Below are 10678 nucleotides of genomic sequence, written 5' to 3' on the forward strand. Positions count from 1 at the left end.
AAAGCAGAGAGATGATCACCAATGACCTAAGTGACTACAACAACAGGAAAGACAGGAAATGTGGAAAGCCTAAATAAGTGGGTGGGCAACAGGAGGTACCTGAGAAATTAGTTTAAAAAGACATTTAATGCAGATATGTTGAGATAAGAAGAACAAATATGTTTAAATATCTGAGTACTTTTCACATTGTGAATTAAGTCAAAGGTTTCCATGCAGTGGCTCATTTTTCTTCTGCTAATTAAAACGTGCAGTAGATCTGATCAAACTCGTAGCTCTCTCCTTCATCACTCGTATGACTATCATTACAAGCTCCAATGTTTTGTCAGTGGTTATAATGCCACTGATGGGACTCCAAAGCCCCCTGCAGTAACAGACGGGTGATGTCACTCTGGCTTAGTCCATTCATTCTTACAGGCTGTGGTTGCACACCAGAGAAAAATTAGATACATTGAAAACCAACATTTTAAACATCTAATCCACATTCTATATTTGACCTAGCCTCCAGTGACTCCGGTGACTCCATCGGTCCACCCCATGTTGAGCCTGGTGTATCTTGGATGATGGTGTTCAGTCCAGCCATCACAGTCCTCTCCACCTTCCTGTGCCTGACTTTTGTTTATCTCTGCAGTCAGAATGCAGGTAAATACACAACAATCACTTTTTACCTGTTAAGTATAGACATTTTGAATCGACTTAAATACAAATGAATCATATTGATTGTGATGGATCATTGAATGAATGAAGTCGTTGTCTAACAAGAAACCTTTTATTTATGATTCTACAGATGAAAAAGATCAAATGACTGAGAGAAGACCTGACATGGGAGAGGAAAGTACAGTGAATCAGGTAAGGACTTTCTTTGGTATTTTCATGGTCTCAGAACCATTAGACATCTTTGCAGCAGTAGAGACTCTGTACTAATGACACTCATGTTACTGTGTCTGATTACCTTTCAGGATGAAGACGCATGTTTCACCAGAGTTGTGTTCTTGTGTGTCGATGGACGGAACAAATAGATTGGCTTTGTCTGAGCGGACATCACACAAGCTCCACTTCAAACGTCTCACAAAGTCTTTAGCGTCCGAGTTTAAAGACCTGTTATATTTGTACACAGTGATGATGCGTTTTGGGGGCGGAGTCAAAATGGTGTCAGAAAGTCAGCTAGTGGTGTTGAATTAACTGTTTGTTTGTTTGTTTTCTGGCTTCTTGCCTTCACTTGATAAGACGGTGTATAGAGTAGTAAACAGGAAAGAGAGAGGGGGGAATGACATGTGGTAATGGAACCACAGGCCGGACCTGAACCACCCGCCCAGAGGACCAGAGCTTCCAAACATTCGGGGCAACCCAACCAGCAGGTCAGCTGTGGTCATGAATTAACAATTGGTTCTTCGGCAGATGTTCAGCAGAAGCAGCTTTTGAGGACCCTTGTTTTCTATCACAATGACGTTAATCATCCTACTACGACGCTCGATGGCCGATTAGGATCCAATTTGTCAATGTCTTCAGAGACATAAACATCAACAAAACAGATATTTTCAACAAGTAAACAAGTAAACAAGTATCGTTATTATAGCAAAGATTACTTTGACACGACTAAAAGTGACAGCAAGAGACCGCTGCCAGGCTTAGAACTGTGCAACCCAATACATGGCCTTCCTGGGCACCAACAGTGCTGCACTTTGAGGAGGAAGACTCAGATTTCATTTTAACTAGTTCACCACAATGAATTAATTTTTTTAACATTAATCCCGTTTTAGTTTGCATGCTGTTTCCAATTTATTCATCATGTGTAACTATGTTGTAACCATTACTAATGTACATGTATTCTTCCTTTATGTTCACCATCTATTTGTAATAAAGATTCACATTAAGCCAAGAACTTTGTTGGTTTGTTTCTGTTGAAAGGTCGAGCAGATCTAAGAAAGGCCGAACCCCCAAGGGACCCACACAGAAAAAAAGTGATAGGCTAAGATTGATGTCAAAAATCAACAAAAATGAATTCAAATTTATTCAGTGAGAACCTTAAGTCGAGGTGTGGCTGACTAAGGCAGCCTGATGTTTTTGAGTGAGGAAACATGTATTTTTTACACAGTTTGAGTAAAATATGGTAAAATCTTCTGAAGGTTCAAAAGATTTGCAAATGTAGAAATACACCGCAAGAAAAGGTGGTCATTGTTGCTTTAAGTTAGGATGAACCCTGTTTGTGTAAGCCTCCATGGGTCCTTCCCATGCAATCTTTCCCCAGAAATATCTTAAATTGACTTGAGCTTGCATAGCACTTTTCTATTCTTCAGTCTACTCAAAGCACTTTTACACCGCAGACGAAGTAGCTGGAGCAACTTTGGCTTGAGTGTCTTGCTTAAGGACATATCAGACATGTTGCCCCAAGCTTTACTCTTTTTCCCCACCGTAGGGGCGGCCATAAATATTGAATCACACCATCAAATGCCAACATTTATATAGAGGAGAGGAAATATGCCTGAGCTGTGTATAAGGATACACATGTTCAGTTCAGGCTGCGTAGGTTTTATGTGCCATGAAACAAACATGTTTTAAATGTATAAGAACACAAAAATCCTACAAAGTGTCAACTTTTGTGGTTTTTCGGGCATTGTCTGAGAAGGCTAAAATGTTGTTTTTTATGGTCGGAAAATCTGTTGAAGATAAGTTGGCAACTTAAGAAGCTCATGTGTGTCATTTTTTGGACACCGACATATACTGCAGTCACAGTTTAAGTGTTGTTTGAACTCTTTCAACTTTCTTTCAGCCTCCACTATGTACTGATATGATCTTACGATGGGGGATTTCTCACAAACAGCGACCCATAAATCTATTCTTCTTTCATAATTTGAAGTAGCTGCACTGAGAGTGAATGTGATGGACACTTACACCTTGCACACAACCACGATATCACCTTCACCCACACTCTTACTTTTTTCAGTTCCCCAACAAAATTGGAGTCATTGAACCAGACAGTTAAAACAGTTTGTTTTAGTGTAAAATTAAACAATAACTTCTGTTACTGTGCTAATCATTATTTCTCTGTCTTTCAGTAACATGACTAGTGGGTGGGGGCAGGACTTCCTGCTTCCTGAAGGCTCCTCTTTAGACCAGACCAAATGCTCTGATGTCATGGGGGAAGGGGGGGGGGGGGGGGGGGCTGCATTAGGTCGGTTCACTGAGTTCACACCTTAGCTTTTCTCATGTTCAGTAGAGTTATGTTCAGTTATAGTTTCACTTTTAAAGCTAAGAAATTTGGGGTTTGTACATTTTGTATTCATCTTTGAGTAAAATAAAAACTCCTGTTGTCTCTTGCCTAGCTTCTTGGTCCTTAACAGTCACATTAAATCAGTATAACTTTACATTTATTTTATAGAGAAACAAGCTGCTTGATCCTTTATAAACATGTTTGATCATAGCACTCTGCACTTTATTTGGCACTCTGCGATTGATTGAACTTCCTATTGAAATCCCAACATGTAATCATGTTATGCTTTAATGATGTATTTTAATTTGTTTTTTTTTATGGTTTTTGTTTTCATGTGCAGTCCTGTATTATGGTTTTGATGCCCTTTGTCACTAACATTGTGTTTTTATGCAAAAGCGACATTACAAAAAAAGGCAACACGTCTTCTGATTGAATTGTTGCCCTGACGATGACCTGAAAGACCAAAATGTCTCGTGGTTACTCCCATGAAAAAATAAATTAAAAAAAATGTTCCACCAGGAGTTTACCTTTCAGGATGAAGACACATGTTTCACCAGAGTTGTGTTCTTGGTTGCAGATGGACAGAACAAATAGATTGGCTTTGTCTGAGCGGACATCACACAAGCTCCACTTCAAACGTCTCACAAAGTCTTTAGCGTCCGAGTTTAAAGACCTGTTATATTTGTACACAGTGATGATGTGTTTTGTGGGCGGAGTCAAAATGGTGTCAGAAAGTCAGATAGTGGTTTTGAATTAACTGTTTGTTTGTTTGTTTTCTGGCTCCTTGCCTTCACTTGATAAGACGGTGTATAGAGTAGTAAACAGGAAAGAGAGAGGGGGGGAATAACGTGGTAATGGAACCCAGACCCGTCCACCCAGAGGACCAGAGCTTTCTCACATTCGGGGCAACCCAACCACCAGGCCAACTGTGGTGATGAATTAACACTTAGTTCTTCGTCAGATGTTCAGCAGAAGCAGCTTTTGAAGACCCTTGTTTACTATCACAATGACGTTAATCATCCTACTACGACGCTCGCTGGCCGATTATCATCCAATTTGTCAATGTCTTCAGAGACATTCACGTTGTTAGGGAAGAGTTTGTGGAGTCACAGCGTACATTTAAAGAAATTAATATTATTTTCACCATCTATTTGTAATAAATATTGAAATTAATCAAAGTACGTTGTTGGTGTATCTCTGTTAAAAGGTGAAGCAGATCTAAGAAAGGTTGAGCCCAACAGGAGCCACAAAAAAGTGATAAGATTGATGACAAAATTCAACAGAAATTCTAGTTGATTCCGTGAGAACCTTTATTCAAGGTTGTCATTTTTTACACAGTTTGGGTAAAATATGGTCAAATCTAAGTTGGGCAACCTCAGAGCAGAAAGAGCCTTGCCTTCCACACGATACTGAGGCTCCTGTTTGTTAAATCAATAAATTGTTAAATTGCCAATGTGTCTTGTTTCTTCAGATTTTAATCATCCAATCCTGTTAGCTTGGGGTGGGTTTTTTGTTTAGTTCATTTCTGTTTTGCTGTTACTGTTTGTGTCTCAAAATAAAGAAACTCAATAAAAATAAAAATCATCAAATCCAAAAAACGAATAAGCTGTTTTTTCTATGTTTTTTCAAGTTTTTGAATTTTCATACTCAGCTCTGCTACTCATCCCACATTGCATGTTCCTTACAAATGTGGTACTATTTAAAAGGGAAATAAACAGTCTTTCCAAAGTTATACGATTTATTGCCAAGAAGCATTGTTACAACAAAGAAATAAATCTACCAAACACAAATGTCCTTACTTTTTGTTCGATGTTTATGTCAACATTGCAAAATTATTTTTTTGTTCCTCTGGTCTTAGGCCTGTTACATCCTAGATGTATTAAGAGCAGAATAGGTGCAGAAGTCAGAAGTCTGCGGTTCCTTCTTCTTCTTTGGTCTCTTTGATTTCTGACGGATTTCCACAGCAGCATAGCACACATCGTCACCCTAAGATTGGATATTTGTCATTTAGAAGCCCAACCTTGAACATATTTAATGCTTTGATACATTACACTTTAATGATAGATACCTGGCTCTGTCTTGGATGACCTCTAGTGTCAGGTCTTTGCTGATCAACAGGATGTTCTTCAGCTGCAGGAATAAATATAACATCAGTACAGCACAATGAAACTCACACAGTGGAAGAGACATTAAGGTGTCTTTGTGATTAAAAACAATTAAGTGGATACATATTCTAGAAAAAGTGAGGTAGTTACCCTTCTTACAGCAGTGATAGACCACAAGTGAGGAGAGGAGAGCGGAGACAATAGATAAAACTGGACACAGACAGAAGATCAGAATCCAGCACTCATTACAGTCCTGAGGCATCTTGGGGGGAGGAGTCTCATTCGGTTCTGCATCTAAATGAAAGTTGTGTTGATTACGTTCATTTAACTCTGATCTACAGAAAAATTCCTAAAAAGTTGGGACATGTAGAATCTAAAAAACATTGAATCCCCATATTTCAATGAAAATAGCACAAAGGCAACGTAAATTGTTGAAACTGTGATATTTTATTGTTTTTGGAAAATGAAATGCCCAGTTTGAATTTGATGCCAACAACATGATTCAAAAAAGTTAGGATGGTGTCAAGGAAAATTATGGGGACACGTCGGACAAAAGCACCAAATTTTTTCCACATACTCTCCATCACAATAGCTTTCAATTTTCACTTTGCACTTCATCAAGTTGGCGGTTCTAATATGGCGGCCATGTAAAGTCTATAAGTGCCAATATGTCTTCCAAGCCACTTAGAAAGTCAATCTTGGTGTCAATATATACATTTTCTGGGTAGAGGAATGCATTAAAATATGTGGAAAAAATGTCCGATGTGTCTCCAGTCTTCCCAAATCTGGTTCTAAGCTGCCTGACTAAAAGGCTGAAAAATGGTAAAAAAAAACCCAAAAAAGAACGAGGTTAACTGGCAACAAGTTTCCAGCTTGTCTCCTCCCGCCTCAACCAAAGCCAGCAAGAGGCTCTTTCTGCTGCCTCCCCCAACCTGCCAAGCAGCTGCCTTCCTCTCCCTTCCTTCCACACAGACCCCTGGAAGCCACTTACAGTATATAAGCCGAGTCCTGATAGGCTCAGGTGTAACCAGTTGAACTAATGGCCTTCCTGACTCCGCCTCCTGTCTACCAAGCCAGGAATCCAAACAAATGCGCCATGCGAGAAGGCGTCAACCATCCATAACTCAAGTAGTGTAGTCAATCAATCAATCAATCAATATTTATTTGTATAGCGTGTAGTGGAAAAATACCATCTGTCTGTTGCCTTCGTTTGACCTGAAAAGATTAGGATGATCGTGCATCATTTAGCAATTAGAAACTGTTTCTCTGTATGGCCTTGGTCTGTATCTCCAACAGGAACACTCCTCAGGATCTGGGTACAGCATGACCTTAGATCAGTGCCTTCCTGACAAAGTAGTTTCTGTTGATGTTCCTCCCTACCAGGTGCCTTATAGAAGCTTGCATAGATAAATCACCAGGCAAACTAGCAGAAGACATAGTCACTAGGGCAAGCTGAAACCAATGACGATGTATCACTCATATGCAAAATACCTACACCCTGTGAAAGTATAAATATGCTCTGCAACCTGGACTGCCCCGGGAGTCTTTGATGCACTTGTAACTGATGTTAATTTTGTAGCTGATTACCCCTTTTGCAAAATAACTTTTTCCTATATGCAATAAAATACACAAAGACAAAAGACTTTGACTTGAGATCTTTCATTACCAACAGAAAAATCCACAACAAGCGTCAACTCATAACAAGTGTTATCTCGAGACACTTTGCTAAAAGCAGGTAAAAGACCTTACTCATTGTTATGGTTGTTCTGGCAGCCCGTCAACCAACGATCTCGAGGAGCCTAACCCCCAATTCACACATACACGCCACGGTCTGTCAGTCAGTCAATACGATCGTGAGTCCATATATTGTGTTTTATTTTGAAATTGACCGGATGCTCTGTGCGTTTCCTTGTCTGACTTCCTGTCCGAAATGTCATATTCTGTCCAACTTGACGCGTGTATGACGCTTGACGCTGCGTATTTGAAAGGGAGCAGAGGGTAATGCCGTTGGTGGCACGCGCTGGAGACGGACCGCAGCGCGCCCTGTGTGAACACAACGATAGACTACTGTGGCAGCTAAGTAACGTAGTGCGCGGCGCTGACGGACCGCGGCGCACACGGAGTATGTGTGAATTGGAGGGTAAGAGAGCTCAAGAGCTCCCAGGAAAGTAGGTGGTTAGTGACTGAGATTTACAGATAGATACATGCAGTAATATGATGTACTATATATGCACAGTGAGAGAGAGAGGAGCTCAAGGCGCCAGTTCCCCCGCTGGTCTACACCAGCCCTAACTATAAGATTTATCAAAAAGGAAAGTTTTAAGTCTATTCTTAAAAATACAGACTGTGTCTGCCTCCCGGACTCCGGCTGGAAGATGATTCAAGAGGAGAGGAGCCCGATAACTAAAGGCTTTACCCCCAATAGTACACTTAGAGACTGTAGGTACCACTAGCAGGCCCGCATTCTGGGACCGTAGTGTTCTCGAAGGGGCAGTACGGCACTAGTAGCTCCTTAAGATAAGATGGTGCCTGGTCATTTAGAGCTTTGTAAGTGAGAAGAAGGATCTTGAATTCTATTCTAGATTGTATAGGGAGCCAGTGCAGAGAAGCCAACACAGGAGTAATGTGGTCCCTTTTCCTAGTTCTAGTCAGTACACGAGCTGCAGCGTTCTGGACTAGTTGAAGAGTCTTTAGAGACTTACCAGAGCACCCTGACAAAAGAGAATTACAATAATCCAACCTGGAGGTAACAAATGCATGAACTAGTTTTTCTGCATTATTTTGCGACAGGATCTGCCTGATCTTAGATAAGTCCAGGCCAGAGAACCCGAAAGGGTATGTTCTTTGGCTGCTAGGTCCGTGCGAGCCGACTCTAGTTTTGCTAAGAGTCATCGAGCGAGAGAAGAGGGCCGTGGTAGGGTAGACCGAAAATATCAGAAAATAGTTTATTATTATTAAATAAATAATTACTATAAGTGTGATTGATCTAATTATAAACACACTAGTGTACAGATTGAACTACTGTTGATGTAGCACGTAGCAGCCACGTTCAATTTGTATGCTCCCTAAATCTGGAACAAACTCCCAGAAAACTGCAGGTCTGCTGAAACTCTCAGCTCTTTTAAATCGAGGTTGAAGACACACCTGTTTACAGCTGCCTTTCAATAAACAATTTTAATAAGATTTGAAATCTTAACTCTGCACTGTAACTTTTAACTCTTTTTATATTTTTACTTTATTTATTTCAATTAATTTCATTTGAATTATTTTTATTTGAACATATGTTCATATTTAATAATTTCAGTCATTTTTAAATTTCCTATTTTAATGTTTCTCTTCTTTCCTCTGTCATGATGCTTTTGATGTTTTGTGTGAAGCACTTTGAATTGTTGTTGAAATGTGCTCTATAAATAAACTTGCCTTGCCCTGTAAGAAAGAGTCTCAGTGCTAAACTGGCACTTCCTGCAGTCCTGACTTGTCACCCATTAAAAGTGTTTTTGAGCTTTATGAAAGGTGTAAAAGGAGTCCTTGAACTGTTGAACATTTTAAATCCTACATTAAGCAAGAATGGTAAAACATTACCCTCTTAAAGTTACAGAAACTGGTCTCCTGTGTTGTTTAAAGAAAAGTGTGATGCAACAGAGCGGTACACATGACCCTGTGCCAACTTTTGAAAAGTGTTGCTGACATTAAATTCAAATTGGCGTATCATTTTCTGTAAACATTTTATGTTTTCTTGTGATTATTTTTTTTAAAAATCAGGGTTTCAATATTTTTAAATTCATCACAATCAGTTTTGTTTACTTTTGACAACTTTTTGACCAAAAAAACAACATCTTGAGAAAGTTAATGTTCTTAATTAAAAAAAAATTAGTATTTAACTTTGCAGACAAGTTGAGTCTTTCTGAATGTATGTATATATGTGTGTGTGTGTGTTTGTGTGTGTGTGTGTGTGTGTGTGTGTGTGTGTGTGTGTGTGTGTGTTCACACCTCTTCTTTTTTCACTTCTCAAATACCTCCTGATCGTCCATTTATTGAAGCTATATTAATTACATTTCAGTTAATAGTATTTCTGCCACTTGTCTTTTGAGTTAGTTGTAGTCATATTGGTCATTGATGATCTGGTGATCATCATCCTGTACAACACTTTCTTTGCAAATTAATCATTCATTTGACAAAAGTATGAATGTGTTGTCTGATGATCTTAGCGGATGATGTTTATGGTCTGACATCATTAATTCAGTGAATGATTTATTTGTAATATTCAAATTATTGAAATCACAGTCACACAAAGACAGAGCGTACTTACTGAATATGATTCTTGTTGTGATGTTGCTGTAGCTGTAAATATCTTTAGAAGTTATGTGTTCCTTATCCTCCACTTTTGGTTCTTCAGTTCCACAGTAGTAAAGACCTTCATCTGACTCAGTGATGTTCAGGATCAGCAGGTCGTAGGAGTCAGAGGACTGGTTCTTCAATAAGTGGAAATTAGGAGGAAGATTTTGTGTCCATAAACCCTTGTTACGTTTCAGAACGAGTGAAGGCTGGTTCTCATGAGAACAGTTCCTGTACCACACGATGTAAACTCCAGTTGATCTTTTGCAGTCACAGTAGAGAGTGATGTTGTCTCCTGGTCTGACCGTCACCTTCAACTCTGATCCACAAACACAGTCAGGACTCAAGGAAACCACTGCTGGAATTCAAACAAGACCATAACAGCAGTTTAAAATGTGCACAGCTATACAGGAAGACAAAATAACAAGTTCACTAGAACGTTAGTATTCTTCTTTTAATGTAAAAACATCCTTGTATTAAATCATCCAAACTGTTAATCAAAAGAATTACCTGAGACCAGGAGCAGAACAACGTGACGGCCCTCCATGAGTGACGAGGTCTGAGATGTGAAGACAGAGACACAGGTCTCACTGACATCACACCCATGTAGATGTTTCCATTAAAGGAAGCAGACGCTGTGATTGGCCAGTGAGGTGAAACTTTTTTTTGTTTTGTTTTTGCAGATGCCACCCAATGTGACATTTTGGACTTTGATGTCTTATTCTCTCATTGTGTCTTTACCTAACATCCTCAATTAACTTTAAATGCTTTTATTTATCTTCATTTAATTGCTATTATTACGTCTTTATTTCTTGCATGGATTACAAGACACCATGGACGGTCAGAAGCCATTCAGAATAACTTAGAAGCAACTTCTAAGGAGACAAGTGTTGTTTAAGATGATGTTTTGTTGATTAAAGTGCGACCATGTCTGGTTTTGAATGTTGGTTTAGGTAGGAACCTGTTCTCCCCTCTTTCCAGTACTGCGTTCTGCCACTACATGTTTTAAATTTAGACATGAGAATGCAGA

At 39.3% G+C, this 10678-nt stretch overlaps 2 protein-coding genes across 4 annotated transcripts in view; one reads left to right on the forward strand and one right to left on the reverse strand.

The window, feature by feature from the left end:
- The window catches only part of LOC109975147 (uncharacterized), a 10644-nt gene extending 8778 nt beyond the window's left edge, over positions 1-1866 (forward strand). Inside the window, exons 3-5 of one of the 2 annotated variants that reach the window (XM_065957952.1) lie at positions 499-639; positions 785-846; positions 957-1866. In XM_065957952.1, the coding sequence (XP_065814024.1) occupies positions 499-639; positions 785-846; positions 957-1016 (263 nt within the window). In that variant the 3' untranslated portion in view covers positions 1017-1866. Of the gene's footprint in view, positions 1-498; positions 640-784 lie in introns of both variants that reach the window. The other variant, XM_065957911.1, reaches the window with a different exon arrangement.
- Positions 1867-4625: 2759 nt separating this feature from the next.
- On the reverse strand, positions 4626-10287 carry LOC109978861 (uncharacterized). 2 transcript variants are annotated; one of them, XM_065958024.1, is made up of 5 exons: positions 10159-10287; positions 9623-10003; positions 5464-5607; positions 5277-5338; positions 4626-5194 (listed from the first exon to the last, which is right to left on the reverse strand). In XM_065958024.1, exons 1-5 carry the CDS (start codon positions 10193-10195, stop codon positions 5072-5074), a joined length of 747 nt encoding a protein of 248 aa, XP_065814096.1. In that variant the 5' UTR covers positions 10196-10287; the 3' UTR covers positions 4626-5071. The 2 variants fall into 2 exon arrangements, with proteins under 2 accessions (XP_065814096.1, XP_065814071.1); XM_065957999.1 differs by having other exon boundaries at positions 9623-10006; positions 10159-10286.
- Between the last annotated feature and the right edge of the window lie 391 nt (positions 10288-10678).

Source organism: Labrus bergylta, chromosome 1, assembly GCF_963930695.1.
Source record: "Labrus bergylta chromosome 1, fLabBer1.1, whole genome shotgun sequence".
In the NCBI taxonomy this organism is placed as follows: Eukaryota; Metazoa; Chordata; class Actinopteri; order Labriformes; family Labridae; genus Labrus; species Labrus bergylta.